Genomic DNA, 24,419 nt, shown 5'->3' with positions numbered 1-24,419 from the left:
CGTCAAATCGCAATGGCCAGCAGTGTCAGAGATGAGAGGAACGCACACATTTTTGAGAAGTGACAGCCCGTTTGACAGCCAGGCAGACAACTTACAGAAACAACTGATCATGATGTGGTACTTCCGGCTGGTGTGACCATATTATAAAATATTTATCGATTAGTTCGCTAAAAAACAGATCGATTTTATCCACTTTTTACTCATCTTCTCATTAGTCATTGCTATAGCTTTTTTATTTTCAGTAGGCTCTTTCTTGCTATTTGGACAAAAAATTGGAAAAAATATGGACATGTATAGGTATCTGTGCACCTCTGAAAACGCCAAATAAAAAAAATTCAAATGTCAAAATATGACGCTGTCATAAAATATGTCATATTCAGGTCAGGTCAAATTGCAGTTTTAAAATTATTTTACCAGAAAATATTATTGTTTTAAAAAATAACCATAAAATTAGTTATTTATTAAAACTAAAAATCAGAAAATAAAGTATCAACATAATAGGATCATTGAAAAGTGATATTTATTAACCTTCTAACCATTCTCGGATAAAACCGGTACGAGGTACCTACTGTTTATAAGTGTATTTAAAACTTTTAAAGTTACTACTTTAAAGCTTCGTCAAAATAGCTTTAACAACTTCAACGTAACAGAGAACAGTCCACATTTATTTTCAGAAAACAGACTACAGAACGAGATTGTCATAGGAGAAATGGCTGAGAATATACTGGTTAGTGAGTCCTTCCATTTGCTCCTTTTCTATTGCCTACTAATAATTACTGTTTTATTAGGCAATTAAGAACTATTCAATGTTCAGAATTAAAGATTAATCTCACAAAATATATTTATTTCAGACTCAGTTTTACACATGCTTGAACTTACCCTTACAAGAAAAAATTCTAGGACTTTCGAGACTAATAGACCAAAGTGGCCTGCACAAGGATCTGCAAGCCCTGTTCTTACAATTGGTTGACAACATATTTTCTACCAACTTAAATAATGGTTGGAATCTAAGGCATGTTACTTTTGAAAACAACAGATATGATTTTGAGGCTTTATTGAGTTTTTTGGAACCTCAAGGGCCTATGTTTCGTCTGTGCTACAAGCTATTGTCAGATCCTCAAGTCAAGTTTAATCTACCACTGAGCATTCTCCCTGTAAGTAATTTATATATAACTTAAAATTGTATTATTTCGGGCTACGAATAATAAAAACTAAGGAAAAGTAACTCCGTCAAAAAACATGCTCCACAATATGTGTCAAAAAAGTGTACCTTAGGTACACATTTCAATACATTTAAAATATCTAGGTGACCTTGAGCGGTACTAGGCTGATGTTACATGACAGATCAAAAGGAACCAAATGTAAAACGGCAATAGTATGGGAGTTACGATTCCTTAGTTTTTATTATTTGTAGATTTCGGGCTACATTTTGGGCAGGTATATTTACTGTTTTTCTCTTCAATAAAATATTGTCCATGTTGCAGATTGACTTACAGATGACTTTAGAGAGAGGAAGATGTCCACAGTTTTATGCGGATATGCTAGCTATGGACTCTCAATCATTGAATGTGGTTGCATTAGCATTGAGTATCCTTTTTATAATAGTATATATTTTCATAATGATGTTAGGATGACAAAGATTGAATGCTGGTGTAACTGACGTGCATTTGTGTACTGTAAATGCACATTTAACCCATCAAGCGGCAAGCCCCATAAGAATATAACAATAGATTTCCAAGAATCCACAATCGAAGGATTAAATAGTTTATTTCCTTAACTTTCTTACAGATCCATTTGATTATTACATTTTTAATTTTGCATTGTATCTAATCAATAATAACCAAAATAAAGCATCATGGGAAAATTGGAACAGTGTATACTTTGCTTTAGCTTGTGATTATCTGATGCATTTCCTGCCTGCAGACCCCAATGTGCCAGTTCTGCCACACATTCCCTATTACACTGGGAAAGTGCCAGTTGTACCTCCACTACAAAATGCTAGCAGGTACTTTTTTTTTGTACAGCCGAGCCTGTAGTCGAGACAAGATTAATATTTCATGTGTACTTTTTTCCAGACCCCTGTATTCTCCATCATTGCTTATATTACCCGATTTATCTGGTATAAATAATCAACATGCATCGCCTCAAAGCCAGTCAAGAAATGAAATTTGGAGGTCTGAGTCGGTATTGCAGATTTTCATTGATATATGGATGAGCATAGAACAGTTCAACAACAGAAATATTGATGTAAGTTTAAATTTGAGTTATTGTATGAGATCATTTTGTAACAGATGTATCTAAACAACTTATGTTTTAATGTATTTTTTTTTCAGATGTATCAAAGAAGTATGCCTGTTATGAACTCCAGTCCTGAGAGAGTAAGAATTGTAAGAGTACTCGTGAAACACATTCACTCCTACTCTGCTAAATACCACTCTGATCCTGCAGTACGGTCCTTGTCATTGAGAAAGTATGCTCGGCAGATTATGTGTTCTCGAGCTTACCACTACACAAAGCAATTGGTCCTAACATGGCCACTGGATGCATCATTCAGACTGGTTATGGAATTGTGGCTTAGTCTCATTCAACCTTGGCGTTACACAGACAACTCAATAACACAAGATAGGTAAGTTATGCAACAGCTACAAAAGAACTATTTTTATATTGGCATTTTTAAAGATGTTTATTAATAGGAACAGCCTTTTTTGGCCTAGTTGTGTCAAGTAAATTTTAGTTGTGATCCCCAACCAAATTGACAGACCTACGTAGGTCTATCAGCTGCTTCCAAATAATTTTCTCTGAGAGTACACATTTCTTTCATTCTAAAATATCTATACTAGATATTTTAAAATGTTAGTTTCTACGTTCTTTCTTTGACGTTCAAAAAGTGTATTCATGATACCTATTTTGAATAAAAAGATATTTTGTTTATTTATTTATTTTATTATTATGTTTAAGGTATCCCACCGCACAAGCATATCAAGAAGATGCCAATACAGGAACACTTGACTCCAGTTTTGCTCAGTTTATTGCGGAAAATTTCCCAACCTACACATGCATCTTACAGCTGATATTACCAAGATTTTTAAGATTAGATCTGTCTGCTTATAAAAACGCTGTTATGTTATTTAGGCTGGGAAAGGTAAAACATATTTGCTGATTATAGTTTTCTTACTATTTTTTTTCTATTAGTTTAAATTTTAAATTTGTTCTTAGGTATTTTCGCAGCCACACCTAACGCCTATATTGCAGAACTTAGAGAAAGCTATAACAGATAATGTGGCTGGATTCCAAAGTCCAGATAACAGTGCTAGTAATTTAAGTATGGAACAAAGGTAATAATTTAATTATATGTAGAAAAAGCTCACATATATGAACTTCGACAAAACATGTTCTTCAACAATGCTTGTAATTCCTGTTTAACATTTTGGCTAACTTTTCAGTTACACCTACAATGGGATAACATTACACAAATGGGTCGCGATAGCAAAACAGGCTATATCAGAACTAAACATGTCTACAACTTTTGAATACCAGCCATTATGGAGTGAAAATAACAAGCAATTTACGTTAGAGTTCGTTAAACGAATAATGTCGGCTAGACAAGCTGCTCAGAAACATTTCGAAGAATACAATATGAAGTTAAGTGAAGGAAGGAATGGTAAGTGATTTCAAAGATACAAAATCAAATTAGGCACATAATTATTTTTCTACTAAAAAAAGTTATTTCTTATGTTGTTTTATTATTTGACGACCTCTGTGGCTCAGTGGTGAGCGCGTTGGTAGCTCAAGCCGGGGGTCGCGGGTTCGAATCCCGCCGACGGAACAAAAAGTTTTCAATGTCAAAGGGTCTGGAAGTGTATTAAATATGTGTATGATATAATAAAAATCTTAAATATATGTATAGTATAAAAGTATTAAATATATTTCCGTTGTCTGGTACCTGTAACACAAGTCCTTTAGGTACTTAGCACGGGGCCAGACTGACGTGGTGTGAAGCGTCCATAGATATTATATTATAATAAAGTTTGTTTTACGAACAAATTTCTGGATACAAAAATTACAGTTGAATAATATTCCACAGGTATGTGGAATAGCATAAAAAATTGGCTAATGATAGGCAACAGCCTGGAGGAAGAATCCACGCTAGAAGAACTGAAGAAAGTGCCATTATATTTGAATAATTGTGTTAACTTTTACACATTTATATTTGGGGTAATTAAATTTTATGCATTTTATTTCAAATATATGTTGCAGCCGTCTTCAACTAGTCAGCCAATTCGACGCCTAAACCGTTTACGACCATTGGCAGACAAAATATTGCACCACAATTTTTTTAACTGATTTCAAGACTCATTTGAGCACATTGACGAAACATTGAAACTACGCAGTACTACATTTTTAACCGATTTCCAAAATGGAGGAGGTTATAATATGTTCGGCTGTGGATATTATTTTTTTATAAGTGTATATTTCGGCAAATAATAAATTTATAGTTAAATTTTTAAGACTATACAGTTTGCATTGATATTTTTCAGTTAAATGACAACTCGCTCCTGCCTATTGAGACTGATTTAGTTGATTCTTCATTGGAACATTCCTCATTTGCTAATTCCAATAACTTCACACTTAATATTACACAAAAGGTAAGCTACTGTTATAGTTTTAGGCCTACTTGCGCCAGAAGTTAATCATTGGCTAACAGTCATAACTCATAATATTGTGACTTTTATTTATTTATGACATAAACTAAACTCCGATTTTTAATTCAAGATCAAAAAAGCTACTACAGTACGTCACTGTCAAAGGTGTCAAAGTGACATAAATGTCATTGTCAAGTGAATATTTCAGGTTTCGCCAACCTTTTTGCAATATGTTACTTTATTTATTATCGGCATTACTGGTCAACGTAATGATTAAACAAGGTTTTTGTCAAATAATCCTTATTGATACAAGCTTTTATATTAACATTAATGGTTTTTACTAGAACCCAGATGACACTCTTACATCTTAGTCTAAATAGGACGTCTTTTATGTTTGAATAGCATTCGTCCCTCTCGTACTTACATAGTTTACACTTTACAGTATAGGACAAATGCTGCTGTAAAACATAATATAAGACATAATTTTATCATTTTAATACTAAGGATAATATGACAGGATAAACAATATCATGGTGTCATGGCCGAAAAAAATGGCAGCGATAAGATAACGACCATAACCGAGCTACACACAATTTTTCTGCTATTTTGTAAATTAGGTACATGTATATTTAAATTATATTAAGTGTGTTACTTTAGCCTGTAAATTATTGCACCAAATGTTATGAATACCTGTAGTGATACCAGTAAAATACCGGGTATACTACCAAAAATTACGAATGTTTAAGATTTTATTACGGCGTTTTGTATTTATGTAAAATAAAATAACTCAGGTTACTTATTTAAATCATCAAATTAAAATTATTAATAATTAAATTATCTAAGCCTTGTTTTTTAGAAAAAAGGAATATACTGTTGCACAAATATTTTATTGCAGTGGCAATATTGTAGTAGTTTTTTTGATCTTGAATTAAAAATCGGAGTTTAACAAGGATTATTATTGTTAAAAGTTTAGACAAAGATTAACTTATACCCAGACTGGTACAAGTCAAAACAGTTGTTAAATATTATTAATATTTAACAACTGTTTTGACTCGCCCTCGCCCGCCCCGGCTTCGCACGGGTAAAAATATATTAATATAGCCTATGTCACTCACTGAAAAAATGATTAAAATCGATTCAGTAGTTTTTAATAATTATATTCATTACTACTTATGGGCCACGCATTTGCGGCGGTACCGACCAATGCGGGCCGCATTGGTCGGTACCGCCGCAAAAGCTACTTCCCGCAATTTTTAAATCTGTAATATCTTCGAAATTATTCATCTAAATCATATGCTGTAAAGGGCCATATAGATCTATATTAAATTAATAATGCATTTAAAGTATTTAATTGAAAAAGATTATTGCCGTATTGGTTAAAATCGAAAAATAGCTATTATTTGAAGTTAAAAGTAAATGACAAAAAAAATTTATTGTGAGATATCCAAGAGATAGATATGTCGCAGGCAGATTGTATATTTAGCCGTATTACATTACGGCTAGCCGTTTTAAAAAACGGCGCCGTTTTGTAATGCGGCGTGTCGACGTTTAGCCGGATTGTAATTGCGATACGTTCTTCAATAAGGCGGCCCACGTTTAGCCGCATCGTACGTGTCACCAATCGTGGTCACCCTATAACGTAAGTTATAGGGTGACCACGATTGCAAAATAAAACAATGCTGCAATGAGTGGCCTTCATTAAATTTTGGTAAGCACTCAGAGAATAAGCAAAAAATTCTGGATTTATTTTTTTGTTTTGTTTTATGACGGTCACCGGCTGCTGCCGCAGCACGCTCGCTCGGCTCCCTCTGTGTTGTGGTCTAAGTTCTAACCTAACCTAACCTACTTTTGGACTTTCTGGATTGTGTTTGTTTTTGTTTTGGCGGGGGGCTGTGCCCCCCGAGCCCCCCTTTAAATGGCTGACCATTGTCATGATTATTTACAGAATACGTGATTTTAATTATTGCTAACAAAATCTTTGTATGCTGACAAAATGATTTATTAGCTGTTATTTCTTGCAAACCAAATTTTTAAATGGCATACGCAATTAATTACTTCTCATATAATAATCTGTGACACGGGCAGCGCCACGAGTGTTAAGAAACGAATTACGAAACTAAAACTGTCAAAAAGGCGACTAGTCTCTAGCCAATGACATGAGAAACACTTCTTATGTCATTGTCTGTAGCCTTATTACATTACGGCTAGCCGTATTGAATAACGTATAGCGCCGAATGCATTTCGGCGGATTTTTATTCAGCCGCATTCAATCCGGCTAAACGTCGACACGCCGCATTCCAAAACGGCGCCGTTTTTTAAAACGGCTAGCCGTAATGTAATACGGCTAAATATACAATCCGCCTGCGACAGATATACATCATCGCGGAGATTTCTGTAGACCATTTCATAGTGTATAATACTTAATACATTATTTTGATAAATCTCGTAGGGTTCAGCCTGCGTTTGCTAAAATGTAATTATTTACGACATCACATTAGAAACCCCAAAAATATCAGTATTTCTCAACTATTTAATGAACGTTATTTTACTTAGGAGGATATTAGATTATCATATAGTACCTGGATGACCGAGCTTTGCTCGGTATAGCAAACACTCATTGACTTCGTGTTACTTAATAACGCCATCTGCTGGTCGTTAAAACAATTAGTTACTAACAAAATAGTATCATTATTCGCCAATAGATGTCAGGAAGAGTCATATTTTTCAGTTTATATAAGAATTGCTCGTTTAAAGATATTAAGATATTGGATCCGAGATCATTCATTGAGTCAATAATATTGGATAATGTAATATAGACTTATGATTCATGTCTTCCTTGATCATAGATTTTTGACATTTGCTGAGAGATTGGATCCAATACGGTCATAGAAATAGGTGTTGCCAGTTATTTAATATAAAAAGAGTTTTTAATTTCTTGTTCGTTAATATGTTTCAAATAATGTAATGTAATTATTTTTCTAATGATATACTTGGATAATCTTGCTGAAATAACAAAAAACAAGCCATATTAAAAATGACGGTGTCTTTTGACACATCGAATTCTCTGAGATCTAGTAACCCTGACGTCAATACCTGTCAGCGTTAGCGCTCTCCATTGGCTATTGAAACCACATATCACGTAAAATAGGATCAATGAAATATGATAATGTAATAAGCAGATATGATCAAATGATCATATATATTGGATCATGATATGATCCAATATAAATGATAATGTTATACCCCCCTATCTATTATAAAAAACCGCAACAAAATCCGTTGCGTAGTTTTAAAGATTTAAGGGAACAAAAGGACATGAGGGGAAAATAGCGACTTTGTTTTATACTATGTAGTGAAGTATTTTCTGTATTAAATTTATTTTAATCCATCGTTTCTTTTGTAGTTGCGGAATAAACAAGGTGATGTGCACTATATGGGTGATCCAGACTTAATGCCGATAATGACCTACGAGAATACCATTCTAGTACGAATCATGCACCAAATATCAACAAGGCTGAATGAATTGGTAAGCTGCATACTTAATACTGTTAATGCGTAAGTCTGTCTGCACTATATGAAATAGTTTTTATGTCCGCAAAGAACAGAAACGATTCCCAGCTATAAACATTAAAGTAGCAACATCATTGTCTAGTTATTATCTAGTATCCAATATCCAACATAACCCAAAGTTTAAATACAAGTCTATCGTCGTCGCCGTATTATATAATATGTAACTATATTTATTATTTATAGTTTGTGCGTTTTATGATGATATTCGTGACACATTATAATTGACAATAGTAGGGAAGTTACCTAACAAAAATTAATCGATAGTTTAAAAATATCGAATCACTTCGTAAATGAATTGCAATCGAAATTATCTATTTCGTACTGACATTTCAGAGGTACCGGCGATTTAAGATAGCTGCCCTTTTTTATCGATTTGATTTCGATTCAACAGAGTCAATCTCTATTGACATAAGTTCCGTTTCATGCATATGACCTTTTTCAAATGTTTTCGTAACAATAATTCTATACTCCGATTTCACAGTTAATATTTATAATTTTTATTAATAAGTTAGCATTTAGCATCTTTTCATTTTTATTCATTTACAATTATAGGAAACATTTGTTTTTGTAGATGGAATATAATTTATTACATTTTGATTTTTTTTTTGTTTTCTTATAAAAAAAAACCCGTAGCAAGGAACATGAAAACTGTCACCCATATCATCTTAGAACGCACAAACTATAGTAACTTAATTGTATTGTTTTCAGTATGGCGAGGAGTTCTCTAGAATGTACAGCAGAAACGACTTTCTGGGTTATGTCTCGAGAGAGATACTGCAGAAGCCGTGTACAGTTCATACTTACATACGAGATGCGAACAACCAAAAGAGTATTGTACGCCAAGCCTTGCCCGCGCGCTTGTCGCTACGTCGCCTCGCGTCCCACGCCTTAGTAGCGTGGCTGGTTGTTGGTTACTTATTATTTCGCTCATTTTCCTACGGAGGTGTGTTCTTTATATTCACGATTTTTATGCTGTGGACTGTAATTATACTGTCCAAAGCGTCGCTAAGGATTTTAAGAATTATAAAAGAATAATATTATAATAATGGTTTTCTATGTTTCACATTTGTTTTATTTTATTTTTTAAGGGTTTATTGATTTCACTGTTGTTATTTGTATGCTGAACCAATGCTTGGGTAACGCTAAATATTGCAAGAAAAATCGCTCGAACGAACAATCAAAATGAAAAAAGCAAAGTAAATCAACATACTTAACATTTATTATTACAAAAATAGGGCATTAATTTGCCATCAAATCGGAAGCTTCTAACTCGAAATTTATTCGCATAAAAGCATTTTATATAGAAAAAGCTTTGCTTCTTTTGGCGTACGCCTCCAAGTTTAGGAGAAAAAGCTTTAACTATTGTGTATTAAAACTGTTACAAACGTCAAATGTTTAGCCGGTAGTGTATTTTTTAAATCTCAGTAACATAATATAAGCCAAACATTTATGTCTCTAATAAGGCGAGAGTCGAGACCGCACTCAAGCGACAAACATGACGCGACACTTTACGTTCCATAGAACAACCATAGAACTGACGGTTGTAAAACGCCAGAATTACGTGTGTAAAACGTCAGTTCTATGGAACGTGAATCGCGTAGTGCGGTCTTACATTTATTTGTCAAATATTAGTATTAACCTTTTCAAAGTTACATAGCATCATGGTACTTCTTGAGCGTGAGTCTCGGCACGATGTTCATGGCAGCCAACTCCTGGAAGAGCAGCTTGCAGGCGTAGGGCATGTCTATGGTGGCGACTGCGGCGGTGCGGCAGGCGGGACAGCCCGCGCGCGCCGCTAGCCGCCCGCACGACCCGCACACCGCCGCGCTGAATGCGTCCGACGCCAGCATCAGACGCTCCATCATCAGCATGCTGTCAATGATACAAGTGGGGAGTTAAAATATTACGAAACACAATATTTTTATATGATTTAAGACACCTACTCCGCTCTATAACGCATTATAACAATTTTCTGTAACCCCCTCTCCCATGTATGCAAATTGGCGCCCAACGTGGGGCAATATCTTTTATTTTTTAACCGATTCAATGCGGCGCATCTTTTTGAAGACTTTCAGTCGTGAAGGCATACAATTTTCCCGTGACACGTAAGCCGTGTCATACGCCATAGAAGTAGATGACACGGCTACAGTGTCATCCGCCACGTTCAAAAAGCTTTATGGTTTTTTTGGTTTTACGCTTGTATTAACTTAATTTATTTAGTTGAGCCCAAACCCTTGTTGTTGACGAAAGGCTACGTTGTTTTGAGTTGATTTCGAGTAGTTTTACTAAGTGTAAACCTGAAAATGGCAGGTAAGCGATTTGTTTATTCAGATGTTGCAAACCTTTTGTAGGTTTCAAAGTTAGAAAAATGAGTACCCACCTATATTAAATAGATCTGGGTTTCCAAAGTAAATAATACGTTCGTAGATAAATTTAAAGAAGTTAGTTGTTAAGTTTTTTAACTGACTTCCAAAAAAGAGGAGGTGTGTTCAACGATTACTCCGCCGTTTGTGAACCGATTTTCAAAATTTTTCTTTTGTTGTATGGGGTATTTGCTCCGATTGATCCGGTTCCGAGTTGGTACCATGTTCACAAAAGTGGTGATCTGATGATGGGAACCATGAGGAATCCAGGGGACTTCTTGAAAATCAAATGGGAACATATGGTTATTTTGGTTTTATGGGATGTGTTTTGATCATATTATGCTACCAAAAAGTAAAATTTTGCACCATGGTATACCACGGTCCCGAAGGTGCTGAACAGAACTCCTGATTCCTTATAGGTACGTGTTTGGGAGTTTCGCTGTTGTTTAAAATACCAAAATCATAAGCTACTATGCTGATTAAATTAATCATCATCATCAACACTACACCATGCATCATCAAATTATGACCCTGTTATTAGTACTTTTCATAGTCTTATAGATCGAGACTGATGTTTTTGATCATTATTCTGTAGTTCGTCTAATGATTTTAATAATATTTTGTTATTTAAAAGCATAATACTATTATTCGAATTTGATGTTATGGCTACCAAGGTGTGTTGGTAACAATTATGTTAATAAAAAACGCCAAAACTGTGTAGAAAACCCTAAGAATAACTAAAAAGAGTAAAATTATTATTTTTAAACAAAAAAATTAAAACCGACTTCCAAGGTAAAAACAATAGTAATTTTCTAAACTGAACAAAAAAGTTAATTAATAATTCTTATTCTGTACTCAGTATTTCTGTTCTCAATCTTCATAATTTTGAAGTCAGTACCAGTCCTATAAGTTGCAGTTACATTATTCTGTCATAGACCTGGCGATTGGTTAGCTGGCGGCTAGTTAGCCGGCGGACGTCCGAATTTTTGTGATCAGAAATTTCGGATAGTGTACGGTGGGCTAAAAAAGGAGACAGCACCTACTTTTTTCAATTCACAGAATATTCAGAGAGGAAGCCTATGAGCTTGTTTTACGTAGAAAATTTAGACGGTTTTGTTCGGAGTAGAACTTTCTAAAGTGTAATTTGAGGCAGATACAATCGCTTTTTAAATGACACGGCTCACGTGTCATACGCCACACGTTAAAAACCCATAAGACGCGGCTGCCGTATAATCCGCAATGACTGCACCTTTTAAAAAAGGTTGACGGCCCCTACTTTTTTTCAAATCACAGAATATTCAGAGGCGAAGCCTATAGGCTTGTTCTACGTGGAAAATTAAGATGATTTTGTTCAGAGTAGAACCTTCTAAAGTGTAATTCGAGGGAGGTACAATCGTTTTTCAAATGACACGGCTCCCGTGTCATACGCCACACGTTAAAAACGCGTATGACACGGCTCCCGTGTCATCCGCACTGAATCGGTTAAACAAGCCATTCTAAGACCATCCTTCTAAAAAACGTCCGTAGATTTTTTACGAGCCTCCCTTTTTTTCACGGTGGGAAATGCATTACGCATTCCCGGCAACCCGGGGGAAAGGCCGCCGGGATATGTGGGGCTCCCCAGGTGCTTCGGTAAAGAGGAACACCCGGGTTTACTCACTAAAACCCACCGGTGCCTCCTTCCTCCGCTACGCTGCTGGGCCACCGGACCCGCCTACGGGGTTGATATCTGCGGCAGCCCAGTTAGCGGTGTCTGCTTGTACAGACTCCTCCGCTGCGAGCTAATAGCTGCTTAAACCTCCGGGGAGCAGCCCGAGGCACCGGGCGCTCTTCTACCGGGCAGGGCTCGTGCAATGCACAGCGGATTCCCCAATCCTCCGCCCAAGCTCCGTTTACGGCGGGAGCTGGCGTTCGTGTATAGCGCGCCTGCGCCGAACGGGATCTGCAGCCACGTCCGCTTCTCTTTCCCGTTCGGCAGCCTCTTTCTGCGAGATGACAGCCTCGCAGAAGTAGGAGGTAACTCCTTAACTACTCTCGAATCTCGAATAGGCCAATGCCGAATTAAAGATATTGGGATAAGCAGATGGCAGGCCTATGTAAATTGGTCGCGTTTTGTCAAACCCAGGTGACAAATCGCGAATTACTTTCTTATGTCATTGCGAATTACATTGAATTGACATAAGCCGACCAAATGACGTAGGTCCGTCAACTGCCTAGGAATCAATATCCTCGATGGTACATAAAACCCTTACCTCGCTCCGTATCCAATAAGACAGTCCCGCTCCATCTCGCCAAGTCGCAGGCCGCCGTCGCGCGAGCGTCCCTCAGTGGGCTGTCGCGTTAACACCGCCCGCGGCCCGCGCGCGCGAGCGTGCATCTTGTCCTGCACCATGTGCTTTAGCTTTTGATAGTATACCTGGAGATAACTATGTGTTAAGCCATTGAATAATTTTAACTGGACCTATATATATATATATATATATATATATATACTAGCGACCCGCCCCGGCGTCGCACGGGTGTAAAATATATAAACACTGAAAAAATTATTAAAATCGATAGCCTATGATCCTTCACGTGGTCTACTTCTTATCTGTGCCAAATAACATAATTGCTCCAGTAGTTCGTGAGATAAGCCCTTTCAAATAATTTCCCCGTTTTTTCCACATTCTCCTATTAGTCTTAGCGTGATAAAATATAGCCTTCCTCAATAAATAGGCTACCTATCTAACACTGAAATAATTTTTTAAATCGGACCTAGTAGTTCCTGAGATTAGCGCGTTCAAATTAGCCCTTTCAAATAATTTTCCCGGTTTTTTCCACATTTTCCACCATTTCTTCGCTCCTATTAGTCTTAGCGTGATAAAATATTTGCAGTATTTTGTATTCTTCTTGCATTACGGCTTTGTCGGGAAAGATTCGATCGTCTTGGTCGCGGCATTATTAATTAAACTTCACTTCACTTCAATCCACTTGTTAATTATTTATTTAATAGAAATAGTTTTAATATTGATTTCTTACAAATATCAAATTGTCATCCATACGTCATTACATAGCTGTCATTTTACGTCAATTACATAGCTGTCATTTTCGTTTTGTTATTCCAAGTCTGATTCTTTTTTGTTATACCACGTTTTATAGTGACTGACGTTTCATGTCAAGTCACACAGGAACGCTGTCGAACGGGATAAAAAGTATCCTATGTCCGTCTCCTGGCTCTAAGCTACCTCCCTACCAATTTTCAGCCAAATCTGTTCTGCCGTTCTTGAGTTATAAGTGGTGTAACTAACACGACTTTCTTTTATATATATATATATATATATATATATATATATATATATATATATATATATATATATATATATATATATATATATATATATATATATATATATATATATATATATATATATATATATATATATATAACTTATATAGTTTGTGCGTTTTAAGATGATATGGGTGACAGTTTTCATATTCCTTGCAACGGTTTTATTTTACAAGAAAACAAAAAAAATCAAAGTGTAATAAATTATACTCCATCTACAAAAACAAATGTTTGCTATAATTGTAAATGAATAAAAATGAAAAGTTGCTAAATGCTAACTTATTAATATTAAATTATAAATATTAACTGTGAAATAGGAGTATAAAATTATTGTTACGAAAACATTTGAAAAATGTCAGATGCATGAAACGGAACTTATGTCAATAGAGATTGACTCTGTTGAAATCAATAAAAAAGGGCGACCATCTTAAATCGCCGGCACCACTGAAATGTCGGTACGAAATCGATAATTTCGATTGCAATTCCTTTACGAAGTGATTCGATATTTTTAAATTATCGATAAATAATAATGTGTCACGCTCACTCATGCATATCATCATAAAACGCACAAACTATAATTACTTCTTATTACATTTAAAAACAAATGATATGTATGATAGTTTAACCGATTCAATGCGGCGCACCTTTTCGAAGACTTTCAGTCGTGGCGGCATACAATTTTCCCGTTCATCCGCCACGTTCAAAAAGCTTTATGGTTTTTTTTTGGTTTTTACGCTTGTATTAACTTGATTTATTTAGTTGAGCCCAAACCATTGTTGCTGACGAAAGGCTACGTTGTTTTGAGTTGATTTCGAGTAGTTTTACTAAGTGTAAACCTGAAAATGGCAGGTAAGCGATTTTGTTATTCAGATGTTGCAAACCTTTTGTAGGTTTCAAAGTTAGAAAAATGAGTACCTACCTATATTAAATAGATCTGTTTCCAAAGTAAATAATACGTTCGTAGATAAATTTAAAGAAGTTCAACTAGCCAATACCATACACAAAAACTAAGTTTTCTCGATATATATCGATTTTCAATAAATTTCATATGCACGATAATTGGGTTCCAGTAATAAAGCTTATAGTTACACGACCACTTTTAACCGCAGGAAAACATTTTATTCCTATGGATAAGGAAGTTTGCGGAAAACAACAACTTAGATTAAAACAAAAATCGTTAGTAGATTAGTAATACTTTGATGTCAACGCAAGTATTTTTCTACATTATTATTAAAAAAAAATGCGAGAACTTGAAAGTCTAAAATAATATAGAATAATATGGACTCCCAATATTACTTCTTTATTTTCTTAAAAGTTTACTACTAAAAAGCCGGCCGCACATTATCCGAATTTATGATCAGAAAAATTCGGACGCTCATACATTTTGACACGTCAGAATTCTGATAGTATGCGGGGTCCACAACAAAATGTATGAACAGAGTACGTTCCGGCGGGCATCCGGTTTTTGTGATTAGAAATTTCGGATAATGTACGGTGGGCTAAAAAAGGAGACAGCACTTACTTTTTTCAATTCACAGAATATTCAGAGAGGAAGCCTATAAGCTTGTTTTACGTAAAAAATTTAGACGGTTTTGTTCGGAGTAGAACCTTCTAAAGTGTAATTTGAGGAAGATACAATCGCTTTTTAAATGACACGGCTCACGTGTCATACGCCACACGTTAAAAACCCATAAGACGCGGCTGCCGTATAATCCGCAATGAATGCACCTTTAAAAAAAAGGTTGACGGCCCCTACTTTTTTCAATTCACAGAATATTCAGAGGCGAAGCCTATAGGCTTGTTCTACGTGGAAAATTAAGATAATTTTGTTCAGAGTAGAACCTTCTAAAGTGTAATTTGAGGAAGATACAATAGTTTTTCAAATGACACGTGTCCCGTGTCATACGCCACACGTAAAAACGCGTATGACACGGATCCCGTGTCATCCGCACTGAATCGGTTAAGCTTAAAAAAGAGTCTTGAAATGTGTAAAAGACCATACCAGTATAGTCCGTGATTATAGCATAATATATCCAGAGTCTATTATCATAACAAACTGTTGTATACAATGCGTTTGGTATTTTTATATTTGTAAAGTAACAAACATTAACGCTTACTTTCATCGTTAGTGAGAATAAGAGGGGATTTTGGGCTAGATACTTACAGGTCCAGAATAGATGTAAGCTTCTAAAGGTTCACCAGTCAGTCCAGAGTAGAAGAAATCTTTCCCTTGGTAGTTGTAACCGTGTTTTTCCAGTTCATTGCACACGTCTCGAACTTTTGAACCACCAAATGCCGTACCTACAAAAGTTAACAAATGAAATACAATGAAAAAATTAAAACCTATACTTACAAATAACAATCCAAGATAACAAGAACACTTGACAAAACTTGAGTTTTGGTTGACAAAATAACGAAGATCGAATCTGCACGTAAACCATTTTCTAACCGACTTTAAAGAATACATTTAATAATGTGAATTTATGACTATTTTCTTACCATAATGAAATTTCCCCTCCATCAGTCCAGCTTTACCCGCGAGTAGTTCTATAGTCTTTCCTACCGTCATTCTGGACGGGAAGCCGTGAGGGTTCATGATCATATCGGGGCAGATACCTCGGTCGTTGAACGGCATATCCTCCTGTTGAACGATCAAACCCGTAACTCCTTTCTGACCGTGACGAGAGCTGAACTTGTCACCTATCTCCGGCACCCGAGTCTGACGCAGCAGTATTTTGATGAGGAAGGCGTCCTCGGAATTTGAAGATACCATGACCTTTTCTATGTACGATTCGACTGGACCTTTGTACGTAATAGGGACGTCTTTATAGTCTATCTGCTGCGGCTGCCCCTGGTTTATTGGGTTCAAGTTGGCTGGAGGCATCTGTTTGTTGATCAACACCTGCCTGTTCTCCACCATCTCACCGGGCGCAGCGATGCCGTCTGTGTCTAAAATCTCGTGGGCCTTAATGACTTTACCGGTCGTACCGTCCCTGGAGGGACCCAATATTCTGTCCGACGTTTGGTTGCTGTACCTCTTCATGGTTGTTTTAGCGCTTTTGTATACGAGGCAGCGCCCATAGCCTCTGTCTATGGAAGCCCTGTTCAATATAAGTGCGTCTTCTATGTCGTATCCACTGTAACTCATTACAGCGACGGTGGCGTTTTGGCCGGCCGGCAGCTTGTCGAAATTCGTCAGCTCTATGGTCCTAGTCTTAACCATAGGACATTGTGGGTAAACCAAATTATACATTAAGGTGTCTATTCTATTCTTCTGATTGTACCCGATCGTTCCTAAAACAAATAAAATTCATAAATAATACACAAATAAAAACTATGAAATTTAAGAATCAAGTAGTTGAAAAAGTAACTTACCCATTGCCTGCTTTCCCATGGCACATTGGTAGGTATTTCTTGGACTTTGATTATGATGTGGGTAGGGTACCAGACCGGCGCAAACTCCTAATATAGTGAACGGTTCAATTTCCAAATGTGTGGTCACATATGGATCGATTTCTGCTTCAACCGTGGCTATGTGGCTATCGTTTTCTTCATTTACATCTAGGTACTCAATGAGTCCATCTGTTAGAAAATCTTGGAACTTTCTTATCCCCCTATTGAGCTCTGTTATATGCTGTTGTAGAACAAGTGGGTAGCCTTTTTCTACTATAATATAAGGTCGACAGAGTCTGCCGCCGTCGCTACAGATATACACAGTTCGTTGGTTGTGGTTTGGGTAAATGGAAACAAACGCTGATATAAGGCCCCGCCGCCTAAACATTCGGAATATTTTTATTAGCTTCTTATAGTGCCTTGTAACTCCTAAAATATTGCCTGTAGGACACAATATACTAGTTAAGTTCAAAGCATAAAAAATATATGTATAAAATTAGTGAAAAATTTTACTTACCATTAAGAAACACCATGTAAACAGCTGGATGGTTTATTTCTTCCCCGCCTAACAGTCTTACATCTTCTACCCCAGCGTTGCAGGCTAGTCTAGCTATAGGTTCCTCCGAGCACTCTGTAGTTATGTGAGTCATGAGGGCCAAGTTTTTGACAAGACCACAGGCTTCTCCTTCTGGAGTATCAGAGGGACACAGCATCCCCCACTGAGAGGGTTGCAAGGATCGAGGTCCCGACACTTTTCTTGTCTTCTCAAACTGGGAATTAACTCTGGTCATCATACCCAATGCTGATATGTAGCTCAGTCTACTCAGAACTTGTGTGACTCCATGTCTTTCCATTTTAAATCTTTTGATTGTCCAATTACCCTGTAAGCATAATAGAAACTTAATTAGCATAATTTTATTACAAGATACTCAACAAAACTAATATACTTAATAGATATTAATAAATACAACAATGTAATATAATAGATAAATATAATATATAGATGTTCCGCGCGGCTTCGCCCACGTAATTTAGAAATTTCACGGAAACCGTACATTTTTCCGCAATAAATAGCCTATGTCCCTTCACGTGGTCTATTCTTCATGTGTGCCAAATAACATATAAAAATTGATCCAGTAGTTCTGAAGATAATAAGCAATTTCATATAATTTTCCCTGTTTTTTTTCCACATTTTCTTCTGTTTCTTCGCTCCAATTGATCTTAGCTTAATCTTAATATATATATTTCTTGTGTGCGTGTGTATGTGACTGAACTCCTCCTAAACGACTGGACCAATTTTGATGAAATTTTTTGTGTGTGTTCGTGGAGATTCGAGAATGGTTTAGATTTACAGTTTGGTCTACTGGAAAATGTTTTTTCAATTAATTTCTTATTTATAAGGAGTTGTTGATTTTGGAATGTTTTACATTAGATCCGGCGGACGGCGCTATCATCGCATTCAATATTATTCTATTTCAATTTTAGTTTGTCCTGACAGATGGTGCTACGATTAATTTGAAAAAAATTTTGTTATTCAATTCATGTGCTGATTAAAATATTAAATAAATAACACATAGGCTACAATTTTAACCGACTTTCAAAATGGGGGAGGTGTTATGTTCGTTTTCTTATATTCAACGATTACTCCGCCGTTTGTTAACCGATTTTCAAAATTTTTCTTTTGGTATATAGGGTATCATCCCAATTTGGTATTATATTCAGAAAAGTGGTGATCTGATGAAGGATCCATAAGTAATCGAGGGAACTCCTCAAAACTTATAGGGAAACATATGGTGACTTCGGTTTCGTGAGAAGTATTCTAAGCATATGCTACCAACAAGTAAGATTTTGCACCGAGATATACCTGGTATACCGTGGTTCGGAAGGTGCTGAGAGAATTCCTGATTCTTTATAGATACAAGTTTGGGAGTTTCGGCGTTGTTTTAAGAACAGAAAGCATATGCTACTATGCAAATTACATTCTTCATCATCATCATCATCATCATCACTACCATATTATACCATTTCATAGTCTTTTAGATCGAGACTCGAGTTTGTCAAGCGATAATTTAAAAAAATCTATATCTACCTAATATTATAAACCTGAAGAGTATGTTTGCTTGAACGCGTCAATCTCAGAAACTACAGGTCCGATTTAAAAACTTATCTCAGTGTTAGATAGATCATTTATCGAGTAAGACTCATCATTTATCGAGAAGGTTATATTATATTATAACTCTAAGACTAATACGACAGAAGAAACTCAGGAAAATGTGGGAAAAACGGGGGAAATATTTTTTATGGGAAAATGTACCTACGGATTCTGTAAAATTTCTAATTTACGCGGGCGAAGCCGCGCGGGACATCTAGTATCATATAGACTTCCTCGATAAATGGTCTATCTAACACTGAAAGAATTTTTCAAATTGGACCTATAGTTCCTGAGATTACCGCATTCAAACAAACAAACTCTTCAGCTTTATAATATTAGTATAGATCATATAAAAATAACAACTTATCAAATACCCAGTAACAAAAAAAAACTTACACTTGATATTGCTGTAAATAATCCATTAGCAATTAAGTCTGGTCTCATATGCTTGACCACATCAAAAGGTGCAGCTTTAACTTTAGGTATTATCTTGTCAGCTATAGACTTCAACTCCCAATTGAATCTCTTGAACAAGTCTTCAAACATCAAAGCCAGTAGGGACCCAGCCAACTCCAGCCTTTTGTTGCCGTAGTAGTCAGGATCGTCAATAGCAGACTTATTTGTTTCTGCCTCTATAACGCGCCGTACCATTATAGCCAAATAAATAGCTTTTACGTAAAAATTATAGTTTTCTACAGCTACATGAGCGAGAATGGTAGTGGCTAGTAGGTCTCTAGCTTCATCTATTGGAGTTCTGGATTTTGCATTGGCTGACTGAAATCTAAATCAAAAATAATAATTGAATAAAGTTTGAAAAGTATGCACATTATGAATAGAATAAAAAAAAATGAAGCCCCTACCTTTTTACTTTAAGTTTACTACCAATGTAGGCCAATGCTTGGTTTTGAGTAAATATCTTTAAGTTATGGCAATCCATTAAGCAAGGTCCCATCTTTTTTGCAATGTTGTCATCAGTTCCAACAAGTTGCATTATTTCTTGGTCACTACAAATACCCATTGCTTTAAAGGCAACTGCAATTGGTATGTCCTGAAACACAAATATTAATAAGACATTAATTTCACAAAAGACATGAGTGGATGAAGTATATGTAGTCTGTCAAGAAAGTGAAGAAATTAAAAAGTGGCAACTTCGTAGTGTCATCCCTTTTAAATCAATCTAAGAAAAAGGGATGACACTATGTTGTTGCCACTTTTTACTTTCTTCACTTTCTTGACAGACTATAGGTAACTAATATTTTACAAACCTTGTAAATTACCCACTTCGTCATCTACATCGTCATCTATCTACTATAATATCTAGTTATCTATACTAGTCTATACTAAAATTATAAAGCAGAAGAGTTTATTAGTTTGTTTGTTTGGACGCGCTAATCTCAGGAACTACTGGACCAATTTGAAAAATTCTTTCAGTGTTAGATATCCCATTTATTGAGGAAGGCTATAGGCTATATTTTATCACGCTAAGACTAATAGGAGCGAAGAAATAGAGGAAAATGTGGAAAAAATGGGGGAAATTATTTGAAATTGCTTATTATCTTAATAACTACTGGAGCAACTTTTATGTTATTTGGCGCACATGAAGAATAGACCACGTGAAGGGACATAGGCATTCTTTGCGTAAAAATGTACGGTTTCCGTGAAATTCCTAAATTACGCGGGCGAAGCCGCGCGGAATATCTAGTATATAATCTATTATTTCCCGGTCCTAAAGGCTCTGTTTAAAAATTTTTTTACCCACTTCATCCACTCATCAATTTTTTTATGAATCAGTTAGAAACTGTTTGTTGGCAAATACTTACATCAGATAACGCATTATGCCGCAGCACATACTTTGTATTTTTAACAATAACATTAGTTCTAGTTTTCTTCTCATGAGTGGAGCTAGTAACTTGACATTGTATGGCCCCTTTGAACTCGTCTACTATCATACGATTTCTAGACAGTTGTTCTTGAATTAATATTACTTTTTCTTGACCTGAAAAGTTAAAAAAAAAACAGAAATAGACCTTAAAAAACAATCTTTCTTAGGGGGGTATTACATTATCATTTATATTGGATCATTTCTATGATCATATATAGGATCCAATATATATGATCATTTGATCATATCTGCGTATTACATTATCATATTTCATTGATCCTATTTTACGTCATATGTGGTTTCAATAGCCAATGGAGAGCGCTAACGCTGACAGGTATTGACGTCAGGGTTACTAGATCTCAGAGAATTCGATTTGTCAAAAGACATCGTCATTTTTAATATGGCTTGTTTTTTGTTATTTCAGCAAGATTATCCAAGTATATAATTAGAAAAATAATTACATTACATTATTTGAAACATATTGACGAACAAGAAATTAAAAACTCTTTTTTATATTAAATAACTGGCAACACCTATTTCTATGACCATATTGGATCCAATCTCTCAGCAAATGTCAAAAATCTATGATCAAGGAAGAAATGAATCATATGTCTATATTACATTATCCAATATCATTGACTCAATGATCTCGGATCCAATATATATGATAATCTAATATCCCCCTTAGTAAGATTTTTGTAAATTAATAAAAAATGTATACCTCTGATAATAAAATAGCCGCCTGGATCATGTGGACATTCATTTAGTTTTGCAAGTTCAAAATCTGATTTGTTAGTCAGCACACAGTTTGAAGACCTTAACATTAAAGGCATTCTGAAACCAAAAAAAAAAAAAAAAATATATATATATTATATATATATATATATATATATATATATATATATATATATATATATATATATATATATATATATATATATATATATATATATATATATATATATATATATATCTCCGAGATTCCAATTTGAGACAAACAAGAAGCTTTGAGTCCAACAAAATAACACTGAAACCCGACCACGGAAAAGCACAAATTGAAGGCCGAGAATTGTTGCTTTGTGCATCAATTGTGACCTTCGACTACAATAATAATTATCAACATTATTAATGTTTAAAAGAAAAGAAAAGACATACTGGACTTAAAATATTATAAATTATTTTGTGATCAATTTCGCTGATACTTAGCCAAACTTTTTAATACCAAAATGAGGGGCTTGTCCTTACTCCCAATAAAAAATCTCAATAAGACACTATCGGTAAGTCGTAACAACACAAATAGCCGTCGCCCTCGAAGTAGATAACCGATCATCAGTCACCGTGATAAACAAAGAAAACTAAAAAAGTATATTAGATATATATATATATATATATATATATATATATATATATATATATATATATATATATATATATATATATATATATATATCTAATATACTTAAACAATTCTTGTGTTAGTGTTTGTGTGCGAACTCCTCTAAAACAACTCAACCGATTTTATGAAATTTTGTAAGTTTATTTGTTAGGCCTGAGCATAGGTTTTTATTTACTTTTTATATTGATACCTAGAAATAATTTTTATGGCTAAACAATATTTACCAGGTCAGCTAGTTTCAATATATTTTAATGAAGTCTAATATCTAATACAGAATCAATTAATACCTGCCAATTAGCTGCTTATTTTTAATGACCCTCTGGTTTCCTCTTATGTATTCTATATCAACAGTAATAGGAGCGGAATATGTCATATCCCTAAGTCTACATTCATGTGGTGTTGTCGGTTTTGAAACATTAAAACCCTCCTCCAAATCTGGTGTTCCCACATAGGCATTGAGATATTTTATATAAAACAAAGGATCAGAATCACAGAAAACTTTTTCATTTGCCTGCACTATCTTCTTGATTTCCACATTAATAAAATAATTGAATGAGTCTATGTGTTGCTTTACTAATCCTTTTATTTGTAAAAAAGATGGTACTAATTTCCATTTGTCCTAAAAATGAATAATTAATATAAAATACAATAATTATTGATATAATCATAATTAAAATCAAGAAATATCAATGATATTGATAACTATAATATCTGTATCTTTGTAACTATGTCTCACTTCTGAATCAATGTAGTAGCCGAATTGATTGCACTTCTAAATAGCACACTAAGTTCACTTTAGTTATAAATTGAAATAAATTATAGTCCATGCAATCCATGAAGACGGGCCCCACCAATTTTTGGCTGAGCATCTTTCCCTTTGACCGTGACGCTTTTTCTTAATTGGTCTGTTTATTGTAGTGTGAGCGTGCACTCATAGATAATTACTAATTAGTGTGTACCTACCTCACCTCAAACATTGGAGAAAGCTTGCACCTATATACTATTAACGATTAGGAGGAATAGTGGGGCGCATCTGCGTGGATTGCATGGATTATAAAGTGCTAATTAGATATTCTAGCGCCTTAAGGAAGTACTTTTTAAAACCATGTGTTAAAGTATGTGCTTACATCACACAACTTTTGTATTTGTGGATAGAACACAGAATACATTGAATTGCACTACTTACTTCGATTGCCTTTATAGGCTCTCTTAAGCCTTTGGTTGAATCCCATTCTGAATGTTTATTGTTTATCTCTCCCATTTTCTAAATCTATGAAGGTTATATTATAGTCGAAAAACTTTAATACCGGGTAGGCGGGTAGTATTATTTAATTAGTAACAAAATAAAGTTCGTAACAGATTTTATGTAATTTTTGTAGATAAATAGAAACGCCACTTTGTTGTCATATTGATTTTATGTATGGTTTTTTTGCATTTTATGTTAATAAATCCAATATTTTCGGGAAAACGTTGAACTTCTGAATGCAATACTCAATCTTCATGAGTTCTTCTTCTTCTCCTCTCGATATGGTTGACACATGTCATACATGTCAGTTTAACATCTGGTGAAGATATTTTCCTCTTCTTTTTTTTAGATTACTCCGTAATATAAAGCCAAATGCCAATAGATATAATATATTATCTGTATATTTATAGATAACTAGATGACGCCCGCAACTCCGTTACGCCAAA

At 35.0% G+C, this 24,419-nt stretch overlaps 2 protein-coding genes across 2 annotated transcripts; one reads left to right on the top strand and one right to left on the bottom strand.

Annotated features, from left to right (window-relative positions):
• Positions 1–450: 450 nt before the first annotated feature.
• LOC121732137 (sphingomyelin phosphodiesterase 4) lies at positions 451–9,274 on the top strand. The gene is made up of 14 exons (XM_042121950.1): positions 451–554; positions 675–727; positions 852–1,154; positions 1,485–1,587; positions 1,789–2,005; positions 2,076–2,247; positions 2,334–2,626; positions 2,959–3,142; positions 3,217–3,335; positions 3,444–3,661; positions 4,085–4,215; positions 4,539–4,646; positions 8,047–8,169; positions 8,922–9,274. Exons 2-14 carry the CDS (start codon positions 710–712, stop codon positions 9,246–9,248), a joined length of 2,316 nt encoding a protein of 771 aa, XP_041977884.1. The 5' UTR covers positions 451–554; positions 675–709; the 3' UTR covers positions 9,249–9,274.
• A 140-nt stretch (positions 9,275–9,414) lies between these two features.
• LOC121732018 (DNA-directed RNA polymerase III subunit RPC2) lies at positions 9,415–24,232 on the bottom strand. The gene is made up of 12 exons (XM_042121759.1): positions 23,914–24,232; positions 23,015–23,346; positions 22,053–22,165; positions 21,270–21,445; positions 20,310–20,497; positions 19,846–20,230; positions 17,815–18,178; positions 17,280–17,738; positions 16,404–17,198; positions 16,069–16,205; positions 12,829–12,992; positions 9,415–10,085 (listed from the first exon to the last, which is right to left on the bottom strand). The coding sequence occupies exons 1-12, from the start codon at positions 23,986–23,988 to the stop codon at positions 9,863–9,865; spliced, it is 3,411 nt and encodes a 1,136-aa protein (XP_041977693.1). The 5' UTR covers positions 23,989–24,232; the 3' UTR covers positions 9,415–9,862.
• Positions 24,233–24,419: the final 187 nt, after the last annotated feature.

This window comes from Aricia agestis, chromosome 11 (assembly GCF_905147365.1).
Source record: "Aricia agestis chromosome 11, ilAriAges1.1, whole genome shotgun sequence".
Classification (NCBI taxonomy): Eukaryota; Metazoa; Arthropoda; class Insecta; order Lepidoptera; family Lycaenidae; genus Aricia; species Aricia agestis.
Note: the sequence above shows the minus strand (reverse complement) of the source record. Positions and strands in the feature narration are given on the sequence as shown.

Bases quoted from the DNA above. Each gene is read 5' to 3' on its own strand.
- LOC121732137 (XM_042121950.1), top strand. The intron at 1,588-1,788 runs GTATCCTTTTTA...ACTTTCTTACAG, and splicing joins TGTGGTTGCATTAGCATTGA to ATCCATTTGATTATTACATT. The intron at 2,006-2,075 runs GTACTTTTTTTT...ACTTTTTTCCAG, and splicing joins CCACTACAAAATGCTAGCAG to ACCCCTGTATTCTCCATCAT.
- LOC121732018 (XM_042121759.1), bottom strand. From the start codon at position 23,988: ATGGGAGAGATAAACAATAAACATTCAGAATGGGATTCAACCAAAGGC. The intron at 20,231-20,309 runs GTAGGGGCTTCA...TTTTTGATTTAG, and splicing joins AGTAAACTTAAAGTAAAAAG to ATTTCAGTCAGCCAATGCAA. The intron at 16,206-16,403 runs GTAAGAAAATAG...TAACTTTTGTAG, and splicing joins GGAGGGGAAATTTCATTATG to GTACGGCATTTGGTGGTTCA.